At 50.6% G+C, this 25,545-nt stretch overlaps 1 protein-coding gene across 11 annotated transcripts in view; it reads right to left on the bottom strand.

The window, feature by feature from the left end:
• Window positions 1-25,545, bottom strand: part of RAB11FIP4 (RAB11 family interacting protein 4) — a 145,951-nt gene that overhangs the window by 31,117 nt on the left and 89,289 nt on the right. The window contains exon 1 of one of the 11 annotated variants that reach the window (XM_004041978.5): window positions 18,733-19,079. The exons of 5 other annotated variants lie outside the window; for them this stretch is intronic. In XM_004041978.5, coding sequence (XP_004042026.4) covers window positions 18,733-18,978 — 246 coding nt within the window. In that variant the 5' untranslated portion in view covers window positions 18,979-19,079. Of the gene's footprint in view, window positions 1-18,572; window positions 18,700-18,732; window positions 19,080-25,545 lie in introns of those variants that run through there. 5 more of the 11 variants (XM_055388549.2, XM_055388550.2, XM_055388553.2 and 2 more) reach the window with 5 other exon arrangements.

Raw genomic sequence — 25,545 nt, 5'->3', positions numbered from 1 at the left:
CATATTGGCCAGACTGGTCTCAAACTCCTGACCTCATGATCTGCCCACCTCGGCCTCCCACAGTGCTGGGATTACAGCTGTGAGCCACTGTGCCCGGTTGGGACTGTAATTATTAATAGAGCAATCATTATGGACAATGGTATGGAGGTTCCTCAAAGAATTTAAAACTATCATATGATCCAACAATTCCTCTACTAGGTATACAAACAAAAGAAAAGAAATCAGTATGTCAAAGAGAGATCTGCATTCCCACATTTATTGCAGCACAATTCACAATAGCCAAACTATGGAGTCAACTAAGTATCCATCAACAGATGAATGCATTTTTAAAATGGGGTGTATATATACACAATGGAATAGTACTCAGCCATAAAAAAGAATAAAATCCTGTCATTTGTGACATGGATGAACCTAGAGAACATTGTGTTAAGTGAAATAAGCCAAGTAGAGAAGGACAAACAGCATGATCTCACTCCTACGCAGAATCTAAAGAAGTTATCCCATAGAAGTAGAAAGTAGAATGGTGGTTACCAGAGGCTGGAGAGGGTAGGAGAAGGGAGGATGGGGAAAGGCTGGTCAACAGGCACGAAGCTATAGTCAGATGGGAGGACTAAGTCCTGGTGTTCTATTGCACAGTAAGGTTACTACAATTAACAACAATGTGTATTTAAAAATAGCTAGAAGATAGCATTTTGAATGTTCTCACCACAAAGAAATGACAAGTGTTTGAAGTGATGGTTATGCTAATGACCCTGATTTGATCATTCCACAATACACATGTGTATCAAAACATCATACTGTACCTCTAAATATGTACAATTGTATGTCAATTAAAAACTTAAAGATTATGTAGGATTAAAACTCTACCACATCAGTAATACTTTTAAAGAAAATTGAGTAAACAATCCTATTAAAAGATCAATATTGTCAGAGAATTAAAAACAACTACATACCACTTACAAGAAACACAATTGAAATTTAACAAGATGTAACACTTTTATATCTATGCATCTAACAGTCTCAAAACATAAAGCAAAACTTAACAGAATGGGAAGTGGGAGCTGTTAATTCACCTGTCTCAGAAACTGATGGAACATGCTGAACGTGGCTCACACCTGTAATGCCAGCACTTTGGGAGGCCAAGGCAGGTGGCCAGGAGCTCCAGGCCAGCCTGGGAAACATAATGAGACTCCATCTCTACAAAAAAAAAAAAAAAGTAAAAAAAAATAGCCAGGTGGTGCATGCCTGTAATCTCAGCTACTCGGGAGGCTGAGGCCAAAGGATTGCTTGAGGCCAGGAGTTCGAGGATACAGTGAGCTATGATTGCACCTGGGTGACAGAGCTCAAGATTCTGTCTTTAATAATAGTAATAATAATATTATTAATATATTATATATAATTATTATATATAATATATAATTATTATAATACATATAAATAATTATTATATTATATAATAATTATATATTATATATTATAATTATTATATATTATATATTATAATAATTATATATTATTATATATAATTATTACATATTATTATTATTGATGGAATAAGCAAACAAGAGAATTAGAGAGGACACAGAAGACCAGAACAACACAAACTCCAGACTGATACATACAGAACACTACACTCAACAACTGCAGAATAACACCAGTAGATTAAAGGCTAGTAAAAAACTAGATACTTGCACAATACCAAAGAATCACCCTACAGATTGCTGCAAAACACCAAAGCACCCCACATACCTCTATCAGGGAGAACATAGACTACTGTCCCTTTAATGCAGAGATCAAATTTAGCATCACTAATTGGAAAGAACCAGGTGCTGGCCTCCCAACGCGATGCCTAAGAGGCACACAGCATCACCTATAATGTGGGCTTAACGAAGTATTTAACTCAATTCAAATCAAGCCTTAGGATCTAACTTCTACCAAACGGAAAAATGGGATAGAAGTTACACATCACCACAGGGAAGATGCATTTCTAAAGGTTGAGGCAGGCTGGAAGAAAACGCATTTCTAACAAGTTCTCGGGTGATGCGGATGCCACTTGTCCCAGGACCACACTTTGCAAACCAGTGTTCTAGATTAACTGAGAGACATAGAAACCGAATATTATCCTTGATTAGATCCCAGATCAAACAAACAAACCACCACCAGCTGTAAAAGACCTTTTGAGGATAAACAAGGAAGAATGGAATCTGGAGTAGATATTGGGTGATATTAGGGAATTATGCTTAATTTTGTCAGGTGTGTTAATGGCATATAGTTGTGAAGGAAAATGTCCTTAGTTTTGATAATATTTAGTCTGATTTCTTTTCAAATGAGCCATTTGAAAAGCCACTTGCACAATACCAAAGAATCACCCTACAGATTGCTGCAAAACACCAAAGCACCAAACTTGGTTCATTTGAAAGTTACAGGACAGGCACGGTGGCTCACTCCTGTAATCCCAGCACTTTGTGAGACCGAGGCGAGTGCCTATCATGAGGTCAGGAGTTCAAGACCATCCTGGCCAACATGGTGAAACCCTGTCTCTACTAAAAATACAAAAGAATTAGCCGGGCGTGGTGGCGGGCACCTGTAATCCCAGCACTTTGAGAGGCCGAGGCGAGCGGATCATGAGGTCAGGAGTTCAAGACCATCCTGGCTAACACAGTGAAACCCTGTCTCTACTAAAAATACAAAAAAATTAGCCGGGCGTGGTGGTGGGTGCCTGTAGTTCCAGCTACTCGGGAGGCTGTGGCAGGGGAATGGCGTGAACCCAGGAGGCGGAGCTTGCAGTGAGCCGAGGTCGCGCCACTGCACTCCAGCCTGGGTGACAGAGTGAGACAACGTCTCAAAAAAAAAAAAAAAAGTAGTAGTAGTAAACATTATATGGAAACATGAAAAAATAGCCTGCCCCAAATTTGCTGAACTAGTGAAGGAAAAGTGTTATTGCCTGTCTTTTGGATAAAAGGCATTTTAACTAGGATGGGATGATATCTCATTATAGTTTTCATTTGCATTTCTCTGATGATCAATGATGTTGAGCACCTTTCATATGCCTGTTTGCCATTTATATAAATTACACATAACAGAAATGTCTATTCGGATCTTTTGCTGATTTTTTTATCAGTTTATTCGCTTTTTCCTGACAGGTCCGGCTCTACTTAAAAGAATATGAAAAAGTGAAGCCATCCTGAAAGAATACTATCCTAGAGGGTAGAGTCCACAGAAACTGGAGCCCGAACAGACCAACATGAGCTTCGAGGACGAAATGAGAACAGAACGACGAGCAGTCTTGGTTTCAAATGATCAGATCAAGTGGCAATGGATGGCTGAGGTCATAAGAATGATCCGGCCTCTAAAAGACCATTCACAGTCATAACAGTCCTAGAAATGTTTCCAAATAGAGCAGGTGGTCAAGAGCCATCCCCAGGGGGTCCCTCACCCATGGGCCTTTGCCTGAAAGCAGAACTGCCTCCCCTCTACTCTGCCAGGCTTTGCCCACCCTCCTCTTCCTCTTCCCCCTTCCCTTGAAGGAGGTTCCCAAGACCCTTTTCTGCTATGGGCTGAATCCTGTTCCCTCTAAAATTCATATATTGAAGTCCTAATCCCTAGTACTTCAGAATGTGACTGTATTTGTAGATGGAGTCTTTAAAGAGGTAATTCAGGCCGGGCTGAACTGCAGACTCACACCTACAATCCCAGCACTTTGGGAGGTCGAGGTGGGTGGATCACTTGAGGTCAGGAGTTCGAGACTAGCCTGGCCAACATGTTGAAATCCAGTCTCTATAAAAATACAAAAATTAGCCGGGCGTGGTGGCACATGCCTGTAGTCCCAGCTACTCGGGAGGCTGAGGCAGGAGAATCACTTGAACCTGGGAGGTGGAGGTTGCAGTGAGCCGAGATAGTGCCACTGCACTCCAGCCTGGGCAACAGAGCAAGACTCTGTCTTAAAACAAACAACAACAACAACAACAAAAAATAATAATAATAATAGAGAGGTAATTCATTTAAATCGAAGTCCTAATGGGTGGGCCCTAACGCAATGTGACTGATGTCCTTATAAGAGGAGATTAGGACACACACAAAGGAAACACCATGTGACGACACAGGGAGAAGATGGCTGTCTGCGAGCCAAGGAGAGAGGCCTCAGAAGAAACCAAGCCTGCTGACACCTTGATGCTAGACTTCAGCCTCCAGAATTGTGATAAAACACACTTTGGTTGTTTACACCACGCAGTCTGTGGTCCTTTGCTATGACAGCCGTAGCAGACCAATACACCAATATACCAATATCCCTTCTCCTCCCCTAGGAAGGCTTCATGGAAACCCCAACCCAAGCTCAGTCTGGATTTTTCGCCCACCTTCTCACCCTGATAACAAAAGAGAACTTTTTAAAGGTCAATTCAATTCAACCTTTATTTTTTTATTTTTTGAGATAGAGTCTTGCTCTGTCACCCAGGCTGGAGTACAGTGGCACAATCTCAGCTCACTGCAACCTCTGTCTCCTGGGTTCAAGCAATTCTCCTGCCTCAGCCTCCCAAGTAACTGGGATTACAGGTGCCCACCAGCACGCCCGGCTAATTTTTGTATTTTTAGTAGAGATGGGGTTTCACCATATTGGCCAGGCTGGTCTTGAACTCCTGACCTCAAGTTATCTACCTGCCTCAGCTTCCCAAAGTGCTAGGATTACAGGTGTGAGCCACCTCGCCCAGCCAATTCAACCTTTAAAGAGAACTACAGATGGTCCTCAACTTACAATGGTTTGACTTACAATTTTTTTTTTTTTTTTTGAGACAAGGTATCGCTCTGTCAACCAGGCCAGAGTGCAATGGCACCATCTCAGCTCACTGCAACACCCCCTTCCTGGGTTCAAGTGATTCTCCTGCCTCAGCCTCCCAAATAGCTGGGATTACAGGTGCCCACCACCATGTGGGCCTGGCTAATTTTTGTATTTTCAGTACAGATGGGGTTTTGGCATGTTGTCCAAGCTAGTCTCAAACTCCTGGCCTCAAGTGATGCAGCCACCTTGGCCTCCCAACGTGCTGGGATTACAGGCCACCGTGAGCCACTATGCCCGGGCTCACTTTGATTTTTCAACTGTATGATGGTGCAAAGTGATCCACAGTCAGTAGAAGTCATACTTCAAGTACCCATAAGAGCATTGTTTTTCACTTTCAGCATAGTACTTAATAAATTGCGTGGGACGGGCCGGGTGCGGTGGATTACACCCAGCACTTTGGGAGGCTGAGGCGGGCGGATCCCGAGGTCAGGAGATCGAGACCACGGTGAAATCCCATCTCTACTGAAAATACAAAAAATTAGCTAGGCGCGGTGGCGGGCGCCTGTAGTCCCAGCTACTTGGGAGGCTGAGGCAGGAGAATGGCGTGAACCCGGAAGGCGGAGCTTGCAGTGAGCCGAGATCGCGCCACTGCACTCCATCCTGGGCGACAGAGCCAGACTCCATCTCAAAGAAAAACCAAACCAAACCAAATCAAACAAAACAACAACAACAAAAAATAAATTGCGTGGGACATAAAACACTTTATTGTAAAACAAGCTCTGTGTTAGATGACTTTGCCCAACTGTAGGCTAAAGTAAGTGTTTGGGCACATTTAAGGTAGCCTAGGCTAAGCTATGGTGTTTGGTAGGTGAGATGTATTAAACGCATTTTTTTCTTTTTTTTTTTTTTAACTTATGATACTTCCAATATACAATGGGTTTATCAGGACGTAACCCCATCAAGGAGCATCTGTAACTGGATTTCCAGAACCTACTCAAGAGACTCAGGGATTTATTTTTGGTCTGTCCTAAAAAAAAAAAAAAAAGTTGTATTCTCGTATTCTCTTTCATGATTAGTTTGAAATACTGCTACTTCTTAAGAGATGATATTTTGTTGAAATCAAAGCTTGGTGAATCTATGATTATCAGGATGGCATTCTATAAACACTATATGCCAATCTAAGTAAGTTATTTCCATTTTCTTTCTTTTTTTTTTTGATATGGAGTCTCACTCTGTCACCAGGCTGGAGTGCAGTGGCACGATCTCGGCTCATTGCAACCTCTGCCTCCCGAGTTCAAGTGACTCTCCTGCCTCAGCCTCCTGAGTAGCTGGGACTACAGGCGCGTGCCATCACACCCAGCTAATTTTTGTATTTTTAGTAGAGACGGGGTTTCACCATGTTGGCCAGGCTGGTCTCGATCTCTTGACCTCGTGATCTGCCCGCCTCAGCCTCCCAAAGTGCTGGGATTACAGGCATGAGCCACCATGCCCAGCCGCTTCCATTTTCTTGTGTGTTCTCTCAGTAGTATAAGTATTCTATTTCAATTTCAGAGAAGCATATGCACAGTTCAGAGACGTTAGAATTGCAAAGGCAATTTTTGTTTGCCCAAAACTGTATTTAGTATAGTTATAAGACAAATGTAAAAGGTATTTTACCTACACAGCGATTGCTTTACAAGAGAATAAATCAGCAGTTAGCCCTGGAGCCACAGGCCCTCACACAAGGAGCCTTTTATCCTGGGTCAGGCTGCCTCTGTGACCAGCAGCGCTCAGTAACTGAACAAGATATTACCAGTTTCTCCGTGCCAGACAGTATTTCTGGCTACTTGACATCTGGAGCATTTTCCTCCCTCTGTTGTGGTCAGTGTGGGAAGGAGGGCCGCTACTGCCCCCGGGACACGTGGGCACCCTGCTCAGAGGGACGCCAGCTGGCCTGTGACATGGCCCAAACCCGAGCCCCACCCCCGCCACTCCACAGCGGTCTAGAGCTGGTTTGTAACCAAGGTGCAGCTGAATTTAGCTCAGTGAATCATCTCCAAGGAAAACCCACAGAGAAAGTGAACTCACCTTTTAACCAAGTCCTGGATGGGGTGTGACTGTCCCAACAATGCCCTGGGTCCCAGATCTGAGTGCCCCAGTAAGCCCATTTCCTAAACAAAAAGGGTTTGAAGAGGCTATCTAGCCTACCCTCTGCCCTGCAAACAGAGCCAACGGCCTTGATTTTCAAATGAGAATGTGGACTTCGGAGGCAAACTGTTGGGGATTAAGAAAACAGAACTTAAATTGCTTCCACATCTGGAAAACAAACCCAGCAGCCAGCCCCAAGAATTCCAGGCATGCCAGCTCAAAGAGAAGCTGCAGGTCAGGGGAGGCTTTTCCTCTTAGCTTTCAGTCCCCCATCACCTACCTGAAGCCACAAAGATCTCCTGTCTACAAATAGCTGGTGGAGCCACAACTCAGAGAAAGAGAACAAAGTTGACATACTAGGGCGCCTACCATGTGGCCAGTCTGCTCTGTGCTTTACAGAGGTGGTAAACTCCCTGCAAGTAATTATCCTTTTCCTCCTTATAGATGGGGAAATGTGGCCAGGTGCGGTGGCTCATGCCTGTAATCCCAGCACTTTGGGAGGCCGAGGCGGGCGGATCATGAGGTCAGGAGATTGAGACCATCCTGGTCAACATGGTGAAACCCCATCTCTACTAAAAAATACAAAAATTAGCTGGACACGGTGGCACATGCCTGTAATCCCAGCTACTCGGGAGGCTGAGGCAGGAGAATCGCTTGAACCAGGGAGTAGGAGGTTGCAGTGAGCTGAGACTGTGCCACTGTACTCCAGCCTGGCGACAGAGTGAAACTCTATCTAAAAAAAAAGAAGAAAGGAAGAAGGAAAAGAAAAAGTGGGGGAATGGTGTCCAGAGAGTCTCATCCACTTTCCCCTGAAGTATCCTCCAGTTTTTCTCTTTACTCCCCTTTGGAGTCACACAAAATGTTGGGGCCATGCAAACCCAAATCAGGAGTTCCCTAATTTCAATCGTCCCATCTAAATTCTCAGAAAAGATTTCCCAAATGCCTACTGGAAGCTCCAGTTCCCATGCAGCCACTGCATCTCTGGTTCCCCCAAGGAAAGCATGGACCAGAGGTCCCAGCAACTCAACTCAAAAGCAAAGTAACGTGCTGCAGTTGAATGGGGTGCGTATAAAGGGCTCTCCTGGTTCTTGGAACAGGCAGCTATTTTTTGCTACAAATTATAGCTTTTCAAGATGTGGCTTTTTGAAGAGAGGGCTTAATTACTCACACAACCAAGAGTCTGTGGGGCTTGCTTTGGGGGCTCCATACTTTACCATCATGATAAGAGGAGTGATGATAAAAACACTTCACTCAAAGTGAAGGTTTGGGAGGGAAAACAGTGGCTCAGGACAGCTCTTTCTTCTCGTAGAGTCCACCAGGTAGGTCAGGCTACATTTTCAGGGGAGCGCCCTCCAAAGAGGTGACATGGAACTTTCCAGAGAGAGGCCACTATCCAACTCAAGGAGAGCATGCCTGGATGGAGCTGACCCACGGTCCAAAGCCAGGGTGGGTTCCCACCCAACTCCTCCTCTGCCACAGAACCCTCAGGCCTTGAACAGCCAGCAGAGCACCGATGTTTACCCACAGCCAATGGCCAAGGCTCCACGTGACCCGCCCTTCTGGAGCAGGCAGGTCAGGGTCAGCAGGGTGACTCTCCTCCTCCCAACCCCGCAGGGCCTCCTGCCAGAGCCCTTGGTTTTTATAACCCTCTCCTCCTCCCTGCCCCATCTTCTGGTACCTTCCATCAGCACAGAGCCCCCATGGTCTTCCCAGCAAGCTCAGTTCAGGTGTCTCTCTTTGTCCTGTGGCCTTTGCTAGACCCAGCTACCCAAGCTTCGTGTTCCAGAAGCTGCTGTCTTGCATGCGGGGTTGGGGGGTGTCACTCAAGCATAGCTGGCCAGAGCTCAGCTTAGGGCCTCCGGCCAGGGCAGGCTTTCTCGCAGCGGGGACAGGTGAGAGGGCATTAGGGGCTCATGGGGTGGAGACCCTCCCTCCCAGGGAGTCCACTGGGAACCCCCTCTAAGAGCTTGTGAGCTCCCCACTGCCCACAGAACCAGGCCCAGCTCCTGAGAGCAGCTCGCAAAGCCCCTTCCAGCAGGTCTCAGCCTCAGGACATGCTCTGCCTCTCCCCTTCCCTAGTACCCCAGGCTCCTGGGCACCTTTACCCACCCCAATGCCTCAGCACATGCTGCTTCTTATGCACAGGGGGCATAAGCACCACCTCATCAAAGAGGGGGCTTTGAATCTCTGACACTACACACAAAACTGAGGAGGTCGGGCTACTGGCTTTCATTGGAATCTCAAGAGGGAGGGGGCAGAGAGAAGATCTCCGAGGAAAACAAGGTTTAAAACCATCACCTGCTCTTAAAGCCTCCCTCTAGCCAGCAGCGCACGCTCAGCCCCTGCTTGGGGGCCACTGTCACCCAGACATCCCCATGTGGCTGTCTCCTGGTGCCTCCCCAACTCAGCCCTGACTTCCATGAACAGCCCACACCTAACCCTCTGTACTGCTCCAGCCAGACCCTGTGCAGCCTTGTCACCTGCACCCCTGTAGGTGCCGACTGGGTGCCCACCCCACCACTCTTCCTCCTCTCTCTCCGTCCTGCCTCACCCCACTGCAGCCCAGCCATCCTGAAGGACGGGGCCCCTGACACATCCTGCTCACACAGGCCCCTGTGCCTTTGCCACTGCCCCCTGCCCAGAACTCCTCCGTCTGTCTCAGGAGCAGTGCCACTGGCTGGCACTCCCCGAGATCCTTAACATCTAAAGAAGCACAAAGTAGTTTTTTTTTTGTTTTGTTTTTGAGATGGAGTATCGCTCTGTTGCCCAGGCTGGAGTGCAGTGGCATGATCTCGGCTCACTGCAGCCTCCGCCTTCCGGGTTCCAGCAATTCTCCTGCCTCAGCCTCCTAGGTAGCTGGGATTACAGGTGCCTGCCACCACGCCAGGCTGATTTTTGTATTTTCAGTAGAGATGGGGTTTCACCATGTTGGTCAGGCTGGTCTCGAACTCTTGACCTCAGGTGATCCGCCCGCGTTGGCCTCCCAAAGTGCTGGGATTACAGGCATGAAGCATCGTGCCTGTCCACAAAGGGGTCTTAAATATTTGAGAACAAGGAAAGCACGCATCTGCTAAGCACCTATTGTGTGCCAGGTATTTCTGTGCATCAGCCACCGTTTAGATGAGAATACACAGGTTCAAGGAGGTTAAGTAATTCGTGAAAGGTCGCAGGGCTGGGATTTGAACCAGGTCTGATTTTAACGCAGCAAGGAGGGTACAGAGAATACCAAATGCTCTCAGCGATGCGACATCCAGCACCCCATGGACAACACTGTGCACTGGAGTGGACTCAGGCTGACCCTGCAGCCACAGGAATGGCAGTTAGCAACGCTGATGGTACCAGAACTTGGACTTGAGCTGAAGCTTGCAGGGACCACGGCACACTGGGCTTCTGAGGTCAGTGCCACCCAGGCCATCAGGCAGAGCCCTCCTCCCCTTTCCCACCCCAGGGAGCTTCAAAGAGGCTACATGTGGGAAGACTTTACAGAAAGGGAGAGGAGAGATTTGAAAGAAAATTGCTAAAAGGAAACACATGTGAAAATGAAAACTCAGGCAAAGGGGGAGAAGGACGAGGGAAGAAGAGTAATGTCCAAGGATTATAAACTGAGTTAAGAAGCCCTTGGAACACCAGTTTCCCTCTGCTCCCTTGGGAAGGCCAGTGACCCACTCCCTGCCCTCATTTTCCCTCTTAACCCAGATGGAACGGGGCAGACCTTAGATGATACCCAGCAAGAGAAACAGGGAATGTTGCCTTGCACACAGCCAAGACAACTGTGGAGCCACGATTCATATGTGGTGGGAGGAAAATCCCGAGGCTCAGAGAGGTCGCTCTACTTTGCCAAGGCCACACAGCTGGCAAGCCATAAAGCTGGAATCTAAGCCCAATCCAAGCTTGTCCCCTTGAACCACATCAGGGTCCCCTCATATAATCTGCCACCACTACAAGGTGGCTCCACCTGCTTCCTTGGAGGAACTGGACAAATTATATAAGTTCCCCAGAGGTTACCTAGTTTCTATTTCATTAAATGTGAGACACCTCTGATTTTACAATGCACCGTTATTTCAAGTATGCCAAGAAAAAGGCGCTGTCAAATTATAATAATCCGCAAATGTGCGACACATTCCAATTTAAGATGTTAAATGGAAAAAAAGGAAAGGAAAAAAAGAATGTGCCTTAGAATCCCAGAAAATACCATGTAAGTGTGAGTAGGGAACAGGGATTCAGTCACAGTTCCGCAGACTGTGTGTGCGCAGTGAAGGGCAGTCAACAACTCCACACAAGCACATGAGCACACACCTGCTGCTATAAAATCCTTCTTTGCTAATAACTGATGCAGTTGTGCAGATAATCATACAAAAATGTGTTGGCCAGACCTGCCTTGTCAACAAGAACCCTCATTTCACCAGGAGGCCATCAATTCAAGGTTGCCTAACATCAGTCAGACGAGTCAGGCACGGTGGCTCATGCCTGTAATTCCAGCACTTTGGGAGGCCAAGGTGGAAGGATTGCTTGCGCCTAGAAGTTTGAGACCAGCATGGGCGACATAGTGAGACCTCATCTCTACCAAATGAATAAATAGCCGGGAGTGGTGGTGCACCCAGCTACTCAGGCAGCTGAGGTGGGAGGATCACTTGAGCCCAGGAGGTCGAGGCTACAGGGAGCCAAGATTGTATCACTGCACTCTAGCCTGGGCAGAAATGCGAAACCCTGTCTCAAAAAAAAAAAAAAAAAAAAAAAAAATCAGTCAAGTGGAGGCTGTCCTGCCCACCTAACCAGCCAGGCTAGGCCAGGCTAGCCAGCTTCGCCTGAGTGGAGCTACAGACCTCTGGGCAGCCAAGCTGGATGACTCTGTGGTTAACTACCAAGGGCACTCACCCAGTGTGGCTGGGCGGCGGCACAGCCTGCACCTTTTTGTCTGGCTTTTCTCCAAATCTCCTGGGGCTTGTGGCCAGCCAGAGCCTCAGCATTTTAATAAGGCAGATGCTGGGGGCTGGCAGTGGCAGATGGGCAGCACTGCTCCAAGCCAGCTTTTCCAGCTAGGCACAGGTGGATGGACAGGCGGCCCTGGCTGGAGGTGAAGGGCAGGTGGGCCGAGGTGTGGAGGGCCATCCTCCCCTTTGCAGGCCAGCCACAGCCTGGCAGTGTGAGCAGCCTCTGGAAGGACAGGCTGGGTACAGCCTCCCTCACTGAACCTGGGGAGAAGTCTGTTACCTCGGAAGCTGCTTGACATCTCATTCACAGACTGCCACACAAATGCTAGTCACTTCACCCCAGACCCAGAATCTGTATCTGCAGAGCCCGAGCAGGTTTGTTAAAAACACAGAAGCTGGCTGGGCGCAGTGGCTCATGCCTGTAATCCCAGCACTTTGGGGGGCCGCGGTGGGAGGATCACCTGAGGGCAGGAATTTGAGATCAGCCTGGGTAACATAGTAACACCTCATTTCTACTTTTTTTTAAAAAAATTAAAATTAAAATTGAAAAAAAAGATTTAAAAACCCACAGAAGCTGAGGAAGTAGAGTTCTGCTTCTCTTGCAAAGGTCCTTGAGTAATGGAGTTTTTCCGCTGCCACCTTCCTGTTTGGGCCATGACACTCCCCGGCAAGACATTCTGTTAGGTGCGAAGGTTATTAGTCACAACAATCAAACCAGCTGAAGCCTGCAGGAACTAAGAATAACAGCTCACCCCAAAGCACAGTTTTAAGTGCTTTTCATACATTTACATATTTGAGCCTTACCACGAACCCTGTGAGGGAGGTACTAGCCTCATCCTCTTACCACGAACCCTGTGAGGGAGGTACTAGCGTCATCCTCATTTTACAGGTGGGGAAGCTGAGGCACAGAGAAATTAAATAACTTGTCTAAGATTCCACCAATAGCAAGGGGCAGAGCCAGGATTTGAACCCAGAGACAGCCTGACTCTGAAGGCATTTTGGTACTAAACTGGCCTGCCTCTCTAACCATCTAACCGTCCACAAGTGTCAACTAAGTAAAGGCCAGAACCTAGACTGGGCATTTTAAACCACCACGGCTCATTTTATTTTCACCATCACCCTGCGAGGCAGGTGCTATTATCAACCCCATTCTACATGTTGGGCACCCCAACCCTCAGCCACCCCATAGCAGGGGGGTGGATGAACAGGATGCCCCATCTGAATGCTGCCTGACACGCTAACACACACGTGTGTGCACACACACATATACGATCTGGGGCCCTAAACTGGACAGACTAAACCCAAAGCTGCTGCCCAAATGTGGGAGTGACTCGCTGGGGTCCTTAGGACCCCACAGAACCATGCTGCTGCCTGCCCACAGGCAGAGGGAGTGAAGAGTGAGGCCAGGGAAAGTGAAATCAGAAGGGTGAGGTCGCCTGTCCAAAGTTCCACAACTAGCGAGCAACAGAGCCAGGATCTAGACCTAGAAGTTTTCTGGCTCCCATTTTTTTCTCCTTAAGGAAACAGGCATTGGGTGACAAAGCGTGGGATGAAGGTGTCTGTGTCTTAGGTAGGCATTTCTTCCAGGAAAACGAGGGAGCAGGGGGCAGGGACTTGCTGCTATTCTCGCTCCTATTCTAGGAGGGAGACTTGAGTCTGGTGCAGAGGGCAGACACCCCTCAGCTCCCTTACCCCAAGTTCACCGGAGCAGCAGCAGCTATTTGAAATGTGGGTTCCCTTTCCATGGTATCGGGCTTGCACAGCGCAGGGGGGTGGGGGGTAACCACAGATGACTAAAGAGAGAGAGCCCGCCCACTCTCCCACACTCCAGTTCTGTTTAGGCCTTCCTCTTCCTGGTACCTCAAAAGAGAAAGGCTCCCATAAGCAGAGCCACAGATATTAATAACTTCTACAGAGCTTTGTTTTCATCTGAATTAATGTTTACATTGTTGGGAAAGAACCCACTTGTCTGGGAAGGTGAAGCAGGTTAGATCAATTAAAAATGTGACCAACAGTTGGAAAACTTCCCATTTCTTAAGGTCAGTCAAGAAGTGGGTTTGGAAATGCTGCCATGACTAGCACTGGCCTGCCAGGCGGTTCTGGGCTGGAGGTCACTCAGACCCCACAGCTCTGGGCCACCACAGCCACCCCTCTGACCTTCATACAACCCTTGTAGGCTGCACGTCTTTCTGGTTGCCTATGTTCTCCTCCCCGTCTCATCTCCTTTCCAGGTCATGGGAAAAAGTGAAGAAGTAACCACCAAGGTTGTCTGGGTGCTCAGGGGGGTTCTGAGAATCTGAGCTCTTGGTCATCAATGCTCTTGAGGGGGGCTCAGCTCCTGAAGCACCAAGACGCTCGGGACCCCTCTGAGCAAGGCCAGCTGGGCGCCCCCAGCATCCACTCAGCCTTGAATGGGGTCCACAGAAGCTGGCCAATGACAAATTCCATTCAATTAACAGTATTATGATGAAGCTGCAAACACTTGGGGAAGGACTGCCATGTGTAGTCAGACACTTGGCATGAGATAATGAGAAAACAGCTCCAAATGAAAACAGATAAGGGCGCAGTCCAGGCTTCTGGGGGCACCTTCTCTTCAGCCTGCCACCCAGTGTGGGCTCCAGATCATGGTGCTTGGAACTGTGGTCAGGCCCAAAGCTACAAATCCTCCCAGGAGAACATGTGCTGGCCAGGAGAGGAAGCCAAGACACCCTGCTGAAGCCCCACCCACCAAAAACTCAGAGGGCACCCCAACCTTCAGCCACCCCATAGCAGGGGGGTGGATGAACAGGATGCCCCATCCGAATGCTGCATGACACGCAAACACACGTGTGTGTACACACACATATATGATCTGGGGCCCTAACCTGGACAGACTAAACCCAAAGTTGCTGCTCAAATGTGGGAGTGACTCCCTGGGGTCCTTAGGACCCCATAGAACTGTGCTGCTGCCTGCCCACAGGCAGAGGGAGTGAAGAGGGAGGCCAGGGAGCCCTTGAGGATCAGACAAGAGATGAGGAGACAGCCTGGGTGGCACAGGCCAGAGTGCGGAAAACACGGGCAGGCTGCTGGCTGCTTTATGAGCCTTGAGAGCAGGACCTGTCCCTGCCCGATAGGAGCTGACCCGTGGGAACAGCAGGCAGGCCCAGGCAGCTGTCAGAGACACAGCTGTATGCACATCGCCGGTGTGCCCTTTGCTGGTTTGATTCGTGTGGTGGCAACAGCATAGTCTGGCAGGAAATGTTTCCACGTTCACATGGACAGGCTCGTCTGACCCAACTCACGCTGAGGGCAGGGAAGTCTGTGGCAGCAGTGGCCACAGAAGCCTGTCCTCCAGAAATGCCTCCATGCCCAAATCCCCTCGACGCGGAGGCTCTGAGAAGGGCAGAGCAATGGAAGGCAGCTCGTGCCTGTGGATTTCTAGTCTCACTTCTACTGTCAGTCCCCTCTCCTCCTCCTCCTGGGATTCTGGGTTGTCACAGCATTGGGTGGTCCCCCATCTCTCTGAGCTTGTCCCCTGTCCCCCCAGCCCTGGCTTGCTCTCCAATCACATCCTGTCTTGTAGTTCTGTGGACAGACATAGCATGCCAGCCACCGTCCCACCTCAGGGCCCTTGCAGTTCCTCTTTTCTCTGCCTGAACCTCTTTCGCTGGGATGTCACCTTCTCAGTGAGGACTTCCCTGTCTGACTCTGAAACCCAGCACTCCCTCCCCTTCCCTGCTCTTCCTCCTGCCAACTCCCATACTCCGTGTTTTACTGCTCTACCTGCCTCACTACCATCCTGCGAGCTCCTTGAAGGCAGGGGTTCTCGTCTGTTTTGTTCACTGTTGTATCTCCAGTGCCCAGCACAGAATCTGGCACAAAGTAGGCAACGAAGAATCTGGTGAATGAATTCAGTACCACCTGCTCTGTACTGGGAAATGTGCTGGGGGCTGAGCGAACAGAAATGGGGAAGCCTCCGTGTGCTGAAACGCCTCCTGGTGAGGGAGACTGTGGTACCATTCAGGGGCAAAGATCGTACGACATCCAGTAAGGCACCAGGTGGGACTGCCAAATCGGTGTGCCTGTCTTGTGGTGTCTAACTGGTATGGATGGGACCACCCAATAATCCAGCCATGAGACCTGAGATGAAGTAACTGGGCATTGATCTTCGAGGCCAGTGTTTGAAGCCATAGGTGCCCAGTTCCTGAGTCAAGAGCCAGCAGAGCTGACCCAGAGGAAGACAGAGTCCAGCCCCGGGGGTTCTGTATGCCTGGCAAGGCCAGGGCACTGTGCCCCACTGCTAACACCAGACAGCAGGCACGAACAGATAAAGATGCTTCAGCTGGGTGTGGTGGCTCATGCCTGTAGTCCCAGCGCTTTGGGAAGGTGAGGCAGGCGGAACCCTTGAGCCCAGGAGTTTAAGACCAGCCTGGACAACATGGCAAAACCCCATCTCTACAAAAACAAAAACAAAAATTAGCCAGATGCAGGGTGGCACACACCTCTAGTCCCAGCTGAGACTGAGGTGGGAAGATTGCTTGAGCCTGGGAGGGTGGGAGGCTGCAGTGAGCCCTGATCACACCACTTGACTCCAGCTTGGGCCATAGAGCAAGACCCTGTCTCAACTCAATTAAAAAAAAAAGATGCTTCCTTTTCAAACACAATGAGCCCTGTGCCAGGAAACAGCATGCCCTTTCCCCTTCGGAGATGCCTGCCTTCTGGGAACTGCTCACCTGCTATTTCATTGGGAGCCTCTCCTACCCCTTTCACCCCCTCCTTACCCATACCTAAAACATATAAAGTGAAATTGCGAAGTCTCCTCAGAACAGAATCAGTTGTGAAAAACCTCAGCATAACAGGCTGCCCAGATTGGGGACTGCCAGATACCTATGGGTGCAGATGAAGGAGGGAGTTGCAAGGGCCCCAGGTGAACGGCCAAAGAGAAAACCTTGGGTCTGAAGCAGCCTGCCCACCAGGAGGGGAAGGGGCTAGGAAGGCACTAGCATGCTTTAGAAGTGGCACAGATGGTCGGGAGGGAGAGTGGGGGCCGGTGGAGTATCTCAAGCTGCAGTCCAGAGCCTTCCGAGTGCAGGCTGCCCCTGGAACCCCGAAAGAGGTGGCTTAGAACCCAATGGGCCCTCTAATTTCTTCTGCTTTTCCTCCCCCACTTGGCTAAAAGTCCCTTCCGAGGGCAGGCCCCAGGCAGTCTCTCCTACAGACCTCCCTTAGGGCAAAGGTCATGCCTTCCAGCTGGCTCACCTGGCCTGGCTAGTCCCGCCCCTCGCCTCCGGCCCAGTCTTATCTCTTCTACTGGCCTTAGTCATTTACTCCACCCCCTTCGCCTAAGTCCAGGCCCCCCCTTCAAATTCCGAAGCTGTTCTCCACTACGCATTTGCTCAAGGGGTGCTGCCTTCTGCAGTGAAGAACCCAAGCGGCTTCCCTCGCCCCGCCAGGCGACACTCACCCCTGTGAAGTGACAGGGACCTCAAAGACAACTGCAGGCAACTTGCAATCAACTTAGAAGAGCTGGGCAGGCCCAGAGCAGACCCAGTATTCAGACTGCCTGAGCTTGCAAACACCTTGAAGGCAGGGAAGTGTCCCGTGTGTAATGTTCCCTGGGAACATAATCAACAGTCCCCGAAAGCCAGAAAGCAGGGTAAGGTTTGGGCCAGTGCCAGGGTGCCAGCACCTGGGGGAGACCCCAGTGCACTCAGCGACTCAGGCACTCCACCAACGCAAGGCTAGTTGGTGGGGGGAGGATATGGGGGGGAGTGAGAGCGCTCCCATTGCAGAGGTCTAGTGGCACACAATTAGTACTGCCTCCGACCCCTTTGAGTCTCCTTTTTCCCATCCCAGCAACCACTGTAACCACCTTTCAGCTGGGCCAGGACCTGGGGATGTTCTAAGGAATGTGCCTGCCCCATTGCTTTTCAGCGTCCCAGGAGCCCAAGCCAATGCCACCTGCCTCCTGCTCTGGCAGGGCAGGGCAGAAGTTTGGTGGATCACCAGGAACCAGCCCAGGGTGCTGCCACTCCAAGACCTGGTGGAGGCTAAGTGCAGAGACAGGACCCAGACCTCTCACATTGCTTTGAGAAAATCGGTCAGTCAAGGAAAACTGGCATGGCCCTCGGGGCGAGTGAGGTGTCATTTCCAGCCCTCTGTGGGAGAGCAGGGTGAGGGAAAAGGGAAAGAGGAGGCACTGGAGAGTCTGCACGGGCGAGGAGTAGGGTGCGGGGCTGTGTCGGAACCCAGGTCCCCACAGCACAGACACGCTCTCCAGAGACTGCGCCGCCAGGACCTTGGAGACACTTGTCGCCCGCACAGAGAAGCGGCTGTGCCAACAGCTCCCACCACCGGGCCAGACCGGCCGCCTCAAGGGCCATAACACACCTCCCACCACTGCAGCTTCTCGGCTGGGGAGAGGCAGGGCCCCGGCCCCACACCACGACCTGGGCTGGCCCCGAGGACTCCCCACCTCCACCCGCCCAGAGGGACGGGGGAAGCCAGGAAACAGGCTCTGTGCAGCCGCCAAGAGCTACAGAAAAACTTCGCGGCGCTCAGCCCCCTCGGGGACCCGGCCCAAGGGTACGGCGCTGGGTACCACGCCGATCCCGCAAGGGCAGGAGGGCAGGGGCGCTGCGGCCGGAGGTGGGGCGCGCCGTCGGGTCCCCAGGGAGGCGCCCCAGCAGACGAGCCCCCTTCCTAGTCCACTAAAAGCACTTCCTGGAACGGCGCTGGGGAAGGAGCCGCCACCCACGCACCTGGCAGCGGCTTCTACTCGCGGCCGAACGAGATGGCTCAGGTAACCCGACCTCCCAGGCCAAGTCCGCTCTCCGCCAACTTCCCTGGGCCGCGGGCCGGGCCGAGCCAGGTGCGCGCCGCCGGAGCCCTGCGAGCGCCAGCCCCGGGGCCGCCGCTTACCTGGCTCCCGAGAGCTGGCGGGGTGCGCATCCGTGGGCCGCTCCCCGGCAGAGGCGCGGAAGCCAGCGGGCGCGGGTCGGCGGCGCGCGGGGACGCGGCGGGCAGCCCCGAAGCGCAGGAACAATCCCGGCCGCGCCGCTGCCGTTCGCACTTCTGGGCACCAGTGGAAGGCGCGGCCCCGCCCCCGCCCGTTGCCGGGAGACCCGCGTGGGCCGAAGGGCTCTTTGTATCAAGCTGCGGTGACATCACGAGGCGCCTGGGCCCCGGGACTCGGGGGCGGGGCCTCGCGCCGGGGCGGGGCGGGGGCGGGGGCGGAGGACAGGGACGCGGCCCCGGAACCCGAGCCGCGGGGCGGGGCCCAGGTAACCCCGCCCCCAAGGTAGGGGCAGGTGGCTCCAGGGCGCCGACCAATGGCCGCGCGGCCGGCCCCGCCTCCGGAGGTGGAGCTCGCCTGGGCGCGCCCAGCTCAGTGCAGCCGTGGCCCGCACTCCAGGAGTCGGCGTGTGAGCTTGCGCCCCTGCCAGGTAGGCGCTGTAGTCTCTTGCCCGTTCTGCGCCACCCTCACGGTTTTTTGTCACCGCACTGTGAGATTCCGGCCGGCGCTCGCCGGCTCACACTGCGCACCCCGCCCCACACGGTCCGCCGCCGCCTCCACCCCCTAATGAGTCCGGGGGCGCCTGGGCTGACTTTCATCCAGAGTCCTACCCACAACTTTTCCAGCCTTTTCATGTGAAGTCGGAACCATCTCCATAACCAGCCCAGGAACACAAAGAACCAAGCGGCAACGAGAACTAAAGAACCAAAAAAAAAAAAAAAAAAAAAAGGAGAGGACCCTTCCTGTTGAATGCTAGTAAATACTATTTATGTCAAACATGTGCCTCAGGCCGGGCACAGTGGCTCAGACAAAGTGGCCAAGGCGGAGGATCTTTGAGGCCAGGAGTTTGAGACCAGCCTGGGCAACATAGCGACATCTCGTCTCTACAAAAAATTAAATGTTTAAAAATGTACTCCCCATCCCCCCATCACACTTAACCATGCCCTGGACTTTAAAAAGGCAAAAATGAGATGAATGTAAAGCGGCAAATATTGCAAATGTGGTTGCCCTTTGACCTGCTGTTGCACTATATAACTTGAGTGAGGGGAGAGATTTATCTTCCTGTCTGGCTCAAAGCCACCTTTGCCTTCCCTGAGTCTTCACTGGCCAACAAAGTGGCAACAGCACTTTGGTACGGGCAGGACCAGTGGGGCATCTGGGTGCTTTGGTCCTGCACCACCCTACACACCCACCCATGCACACACACACATGCACACACACACCAGCTTTGCCCACTTCTCTGCCTCTTGGCTGTCAACTTCCTTCTCAGTCTCTCCTGCCAGTAAATTCTCAGCGGCCCCTATGTTTACCAGGGCTTGTCTCTGAGGCAAAGCAGCCGCTGGGGCTCCCAGAACTGCTGAGGACTTTCCAAATGGGACAGCATTAGGTAGAGGAGGGCCTCCTGGCCAGAGCCACCTAAGAGAGGAGCTAGAGCTGCGGCCCCAAGAGAAACTCCACTGCCCCAGCCCTCTCCTTGGAAAGTACGCCTTGCTGTTCAGAGATATATGTGCAGAGGCCAGACTGTTTCTCTTGTTTGTGTCCGCTCCCACAGTCTCTAACACACAGGAGCACTGTCGTGTATCATGAAGAACACACATGTTGGTTGGATGTGGCGACTCATGCCTGTAATCCCAGTGCCTATGAGAGGCCAAAGCAGGAGGGTTACTTGTGGCTAGGCATTTGAGGCCAGCTTGGACAACACAGCAAGGTATTTGAGGCCAGCTTGGACAACACAGCAAGACCCCATCCCTACCAAAAAATTAGAAATAAAAATATTAGGCAGGTGTGGTGGCACGTACCTGTAGTCCCAGCTACTTGGGAGGCTGAGGAGGATCACTTGAGCCCAGGAGTTTGAGGCTGCAGTGAGCCATGATGGCACCACTGCACTCCAGCCTGGTTGACAGCAAGACCCTGTCTCTATTTGTTTATTTATTTATTTATTTTGAGATTTATATTTCATTCTGTTGCCCAGGCTGGAGTGCAGTGGCGTGAGCTTGGCTCACTGCAACCTCCGCCTCCTGGGTTCAAGCGATTCTTCTGCCTCAGCCTCCCAAGTAGCTGAGACTACTGGTGTGTGCCACCATGCCCAGCTAATTTTTGTATTTTTAGTAGAGACGGGGTTTCACCATATTGGCCAGGCTGGTCTTGAACTCCTAACCTCATGATCTGCCCGCCTCGGCCTCCCAAAGTGCTGGGATTACAGGCGTGAGCCACTGCGCCTGGCTGACCCTGTCTCTATTTAAAAAAAAATAAGAGTACCTATGTGGTGTATCATACCACTGGCTTTGAAATCAAACAGACTTGGGTTTGAATTGAGTCTTATTTCCCAGATGTCTTGGGACAAGTTCTGTTACTTCTCTAAGACTCAATGTCTTCATCTGTAAGATGGGAATGGTACCTCACAGGATGTTGTACACCCTAGCACAGTGACTACACTTAATTTTAGGCACTCCTCAAAGGTGTGGTGTGCGATTGAGCCCATGCACCCTGGGCCCACTCTATCTGCCTTCCCATCTCCACCCTGAGACCTTAGCTCAGCAGTGTCCCAAAAGGTTTTAGGATGTGGCTGAGTCCAGGGGTTCTATCTTGGTTTCCCTTCTTCCCTTCCAAGTCTGATGTTGCCCCTAAGGATTATTAGGCTCCAGAAAGCAGGTCACATGACAGGATCATCCAGAACCAAGAAAGAAAGGCAGAAACCAAGGGTGATCATCCCTTCTCTGGTCGTGGCTCTCTCCCAGAGAAGGTCAATGGAGAAAGTCAGGCCTGTCAAGCCCCCTCCCTGTCCCCACCATGGGCAGCCTGAGCGACATTTCTCAAGAGCTGTATGGAACGGGTGGTATCAGTAGGTCCCTCTTTATTTTTCTCAAAGGTAGTGGAGTGGGGAATGTCTCCAGGTACTTGTCCTTAAAAGCAGAGTGACAGAGGAAGGCCACAGATGCATTGAACACTCCTGGGTTCGAAACCTGCCCGGTTCCACTTACCAAGGGAAGTCAATGTCTTGGAGCCTCAGTCTCTACCTCTAGAAAATGGAAATAAGACATATCCTCTTGCAGTTGTGAAGTTTCAATGAAATGATAAAGTGTCTAGTGCAATGCCTAAGATGCTGCAGGTGCTCAATAAATGGCAGTTCCTAGTCACTACCAGCAGCTGAGTGAGCTGCAGTCTGACGCACTGGTTCTGTGCACGGGTGCCGGGGCCAAGGGCCATATCTTGGCTTTACCACCTTGTTGCTAAATGACCGTAGGCAAGTTTAAGTCCCAGTGTCTCAATTTCCTCATCTTTAAATTGGAGATAATAATAGTATGTATTTTAGAACTATTGTGAGGATCAAAATAATCAGGACCAGTAAAATACATAGAACAGAGCCTGGCACAGAGCAGGTAACCAATAAACAGTAGCTATTACTAATGATCATTATGGCAAGAGGCTGAGGGGAATAGAGGTGAGGATTAGAGGCAGCCTGAGGGAAAATTTAGGACCCTGACTTTCGAGGGAAGGGCTAACACTTTCCAGCAGGGTTCAGAGAAGCAGTGATAGTCCAGTGGGGGGTGGGGTGGGGATGGTGACTGTATCTGATGGGTGAGATTAGACACAGGATGAATATGGGATCTGAGGGCTCTAACACAGGCTAGGACTCAGTGTCCTTGGTTCAAACGGGGGCTAAGAGTGAGTTAATAGGAAATATAATCCTGCCTTCTGAGCATAGCACCACCTATGAGGATGTGGGGAAGGAAGGTCTTGAGTTAGGTACCCTGGTCTCTTAGCATTACCTGTGAGGTTCCTTTTTTTTTTTAAGAGACAGGGTCAGGCCTGGCGCAGCGGCTCACTCCTATAATCCCAGCACTTTGGGAGGCTGAGGCGGGCAGATCACCTGAGGTCAGGAATTCGAGACCAGCCTGGCCAATGTGGCGAAACCCTGTCTCTGCTAAAAATACAAAAATTAGCTGGGTATAGTGGTGAGCGCTTGTAATCCCAGATACTCTGGAGGCTGAGGCAGGAGAATCACTTGAACCTGAGAGGTGGAGGTTGCAATGAGCCAAGATTGTGCCACTGCACTCCAGCCTAGGTGACAGAGGGAGACTGTCTCAAAAAAAAAAAAAAAAAGACAAGATCTTGCTCTGTTGCCTAGGCTGAAGTGCAGTGGCACAATCATAGCTCACTGTAGCCTCAAACTCCTGGGCTCAAGCAATCCCCCCACCTCAGCTTCCCAAAATGCTGGGATTACAGGCATGAGCCACCATGCCTGGCCTCTCTATGTCTATTTTCTTTCGCTGCCACCATGCAAGAGTTAGCTCAACATTGGATGGTGTAAAGAAGCAACATTCTGCACATGTTTGGGGCCATGTGGAACGACTGGCTAAATATATATATATGGTTTCATGATCATTATTTTGAGAAAAGAACCCTTTTGAACATTACCTAATGTTAACATTAGCCAAGCAACTGATGCCAACCAATATTATCCAAGTGAACAAACAACAGCTGACCTAAATAGTATTGGAGCTAAAACAAAAAGTCTGGCAAGTTGTTCTCAAACTGAGTTTGTTGGAACCCTCAGGGTTCTGTGGAGACTTCGCAAAAGGGAAGATGTGCTCCAGGGGAACCACAAAAATAGCTCCACTTCTGTCTGCTGTACATGCTGTCTTCTGTATGAAACTTCATGTGAATAAAGGGTTCTATGGCTTTAAAAATGTTTAAAATCACTGGTATAGTATAACCATTTCCCAGACAGGGGAATGAGCCCCAGAGGTGGGAAATGGCATCTCCCCTCACAAGTAGCACACTCAGTTAGTGGTGGAGCCAGGAGTAGAGCCAGGTTGCATTACTCTCAGTCTAGTGCTCTCCAAGGTGGACACCAGTCATTAATCAGGACTGTGAGCATCAGTCAAACCCGGTCCATCTTAGCAGGGCTTGATTCTGTCAACGCACACACAGAGGACATTCTTTCTTTACTTTTTTTTTTTTTTTTTTTTGGAGACGCAGTCTCACTCTGTCACCCGGGCTGGAGTGCAATGGCATGATCTCGGCTCACTGCAAGCTCCGCCTCCAGGGTTCAAGCGATTCTCCTGCCTCAGCCTCCTGAGTAGCTGGGACTATAGGCGCATGACACCACGCCTGGCTAATTTTTGTATTTTTAGTAGAGACAGGGTTTCACCATGTTGGTCAGGATGGCCTCGAACTCCTGATCTCATGATCCGCCCACCTCGGCCTCCCAAAGTGCTGGGATTATGGGCGTGAGCCATTGCCCCCGGCCAGAGGACATTATTTCTGCCCAGCTGGGGCTCTATGTGTGGAAAAGCCCCCCTGGCAGCTGGCTAGGACTTTACCACAAGTACTTGTCCTCTCTCACCTCTCTCTCAGAGGTCCTTTGACTCCACACTCAGGAAGTTCAGCTACAACTTTTAAATCTCAGCTTTCATCCCAGGTGGTAAATTCAGTATTTGATGACTTAAGCAGTGGCTTAGGGAAGGGACTACCAAGCAAGTAGGCAGGACTCTGAGACTGCAGAGGCCTCTTGACCCCAAAGGAAAGTCATTCCTAATTTTTTTTTTTTTTTTTTTTAGAGTCTCCCTCTGTCGCCCAAGCTGGAGGGCAGTGGTGCGATCTTTGCTCACTGCAACCTCTGTCTCCTGGGTTCAGGTGATTCTTGTGCCTCGGCCTCCTGAGTAACTGAGATTACAGGCATATGCCACCACACTTAGCTAATTTTTTGTATTTTTAGTAGAGATGGGGTTTTGCTATGTTGGCCAGGCTAGTCTTGAACTGGCCTCAAGTGATCTGCCCGCCTCGGCCTCCCAAAGTGCTGGGATTACAGGCGTGAGCCACCGCACCTGGCCCCCAATTTTTTATTTAGAAAAAAAATGGGAATGACTCTTGGATCCAAAAGCCCTCTCTCGCCAGTGGGGATGTGTCTAGGGGTCTGCACTAAGCTGGCATCTTCTCTGACCACTCCTTCCTCTGCCTCCTCCCACCAAACCCAGTGAAGATGCAGGAGGCCTGGGTTCTGGGCTCTCCCTAACTTTTTGGGCCTCAGACTCCTCCCCTGGAAAAGCTTTTGGCTGGACAGCACATCTTTAGGTCTCTTCCAATTCTGCAACTCTGTGCCAGCCCAGGAGAGGATCTTGGACTGTGGAAACAAGGTGTTTCCCTTGGCAAACACTCCGGTGTTGGTGACTGTCCATTGGCCGGGATGATTTCACCAGTCTGCCCCTGGGGCTGGGTTCTCTTGTAACATCTGGCTGGATGCTGTGCAGACGGGGTGGGACCTGGTCTTATTGACTCTGGAGCCCAGGTTGAGTCTTCAGAAGCTCCAAGCTCTATTTGTGTCAACCTGTGCATGTATAAACAATGGGTTTTCTTACTCATTCAAGCTCAACGAAAGGGGGAAAATGGTGAGAAAACCAGTGTTTCCTCCCTAACAAACAAGCCCTCCGACCCATTCAGTCATCCAACAAGAGGAGGTGGCAGGGGAGGAGGAAGTCCAGCAAAGTGTTCTTTTGACTTGAATTGGGTGAGGGCAAGGAGAAAAACTTCCTTTTCCTCTACTCTTGGTAACATCAGAGTTACCCAGACAGCAAAACCCAGGCAGCAAAAACAACTCTCCTTTCCCCAAACACCTCACCCTCCCCACCTCCTCCCAGACTTGGGCAGCACAGAGGTCCCACCCTGTGTGCCACTACCCATGTCTCTGATTGGCTATTAACTCAGCTAGAAGCTTT

Source organism: Gorilla gorilla, chromosome 4 (assembly GCF_029281585.2).
Source record: "Gorilla gorilla gorilla isolate KB3781 chromosome 4, NHGRI_mGorGor1-v2.1_pri, whole genome shotgun sequence".
In the NCBI taxonomy this organism is placed as follows: domain Eukaryota; kingdom Metazoa; phylum Chordata; class Mammalia; order Primates; family Hominidae; genus Gorilla; species Gorilla gorilla.
This window is presented reverse-complemented; position numbering and strand designations above follow the sequence as displayed.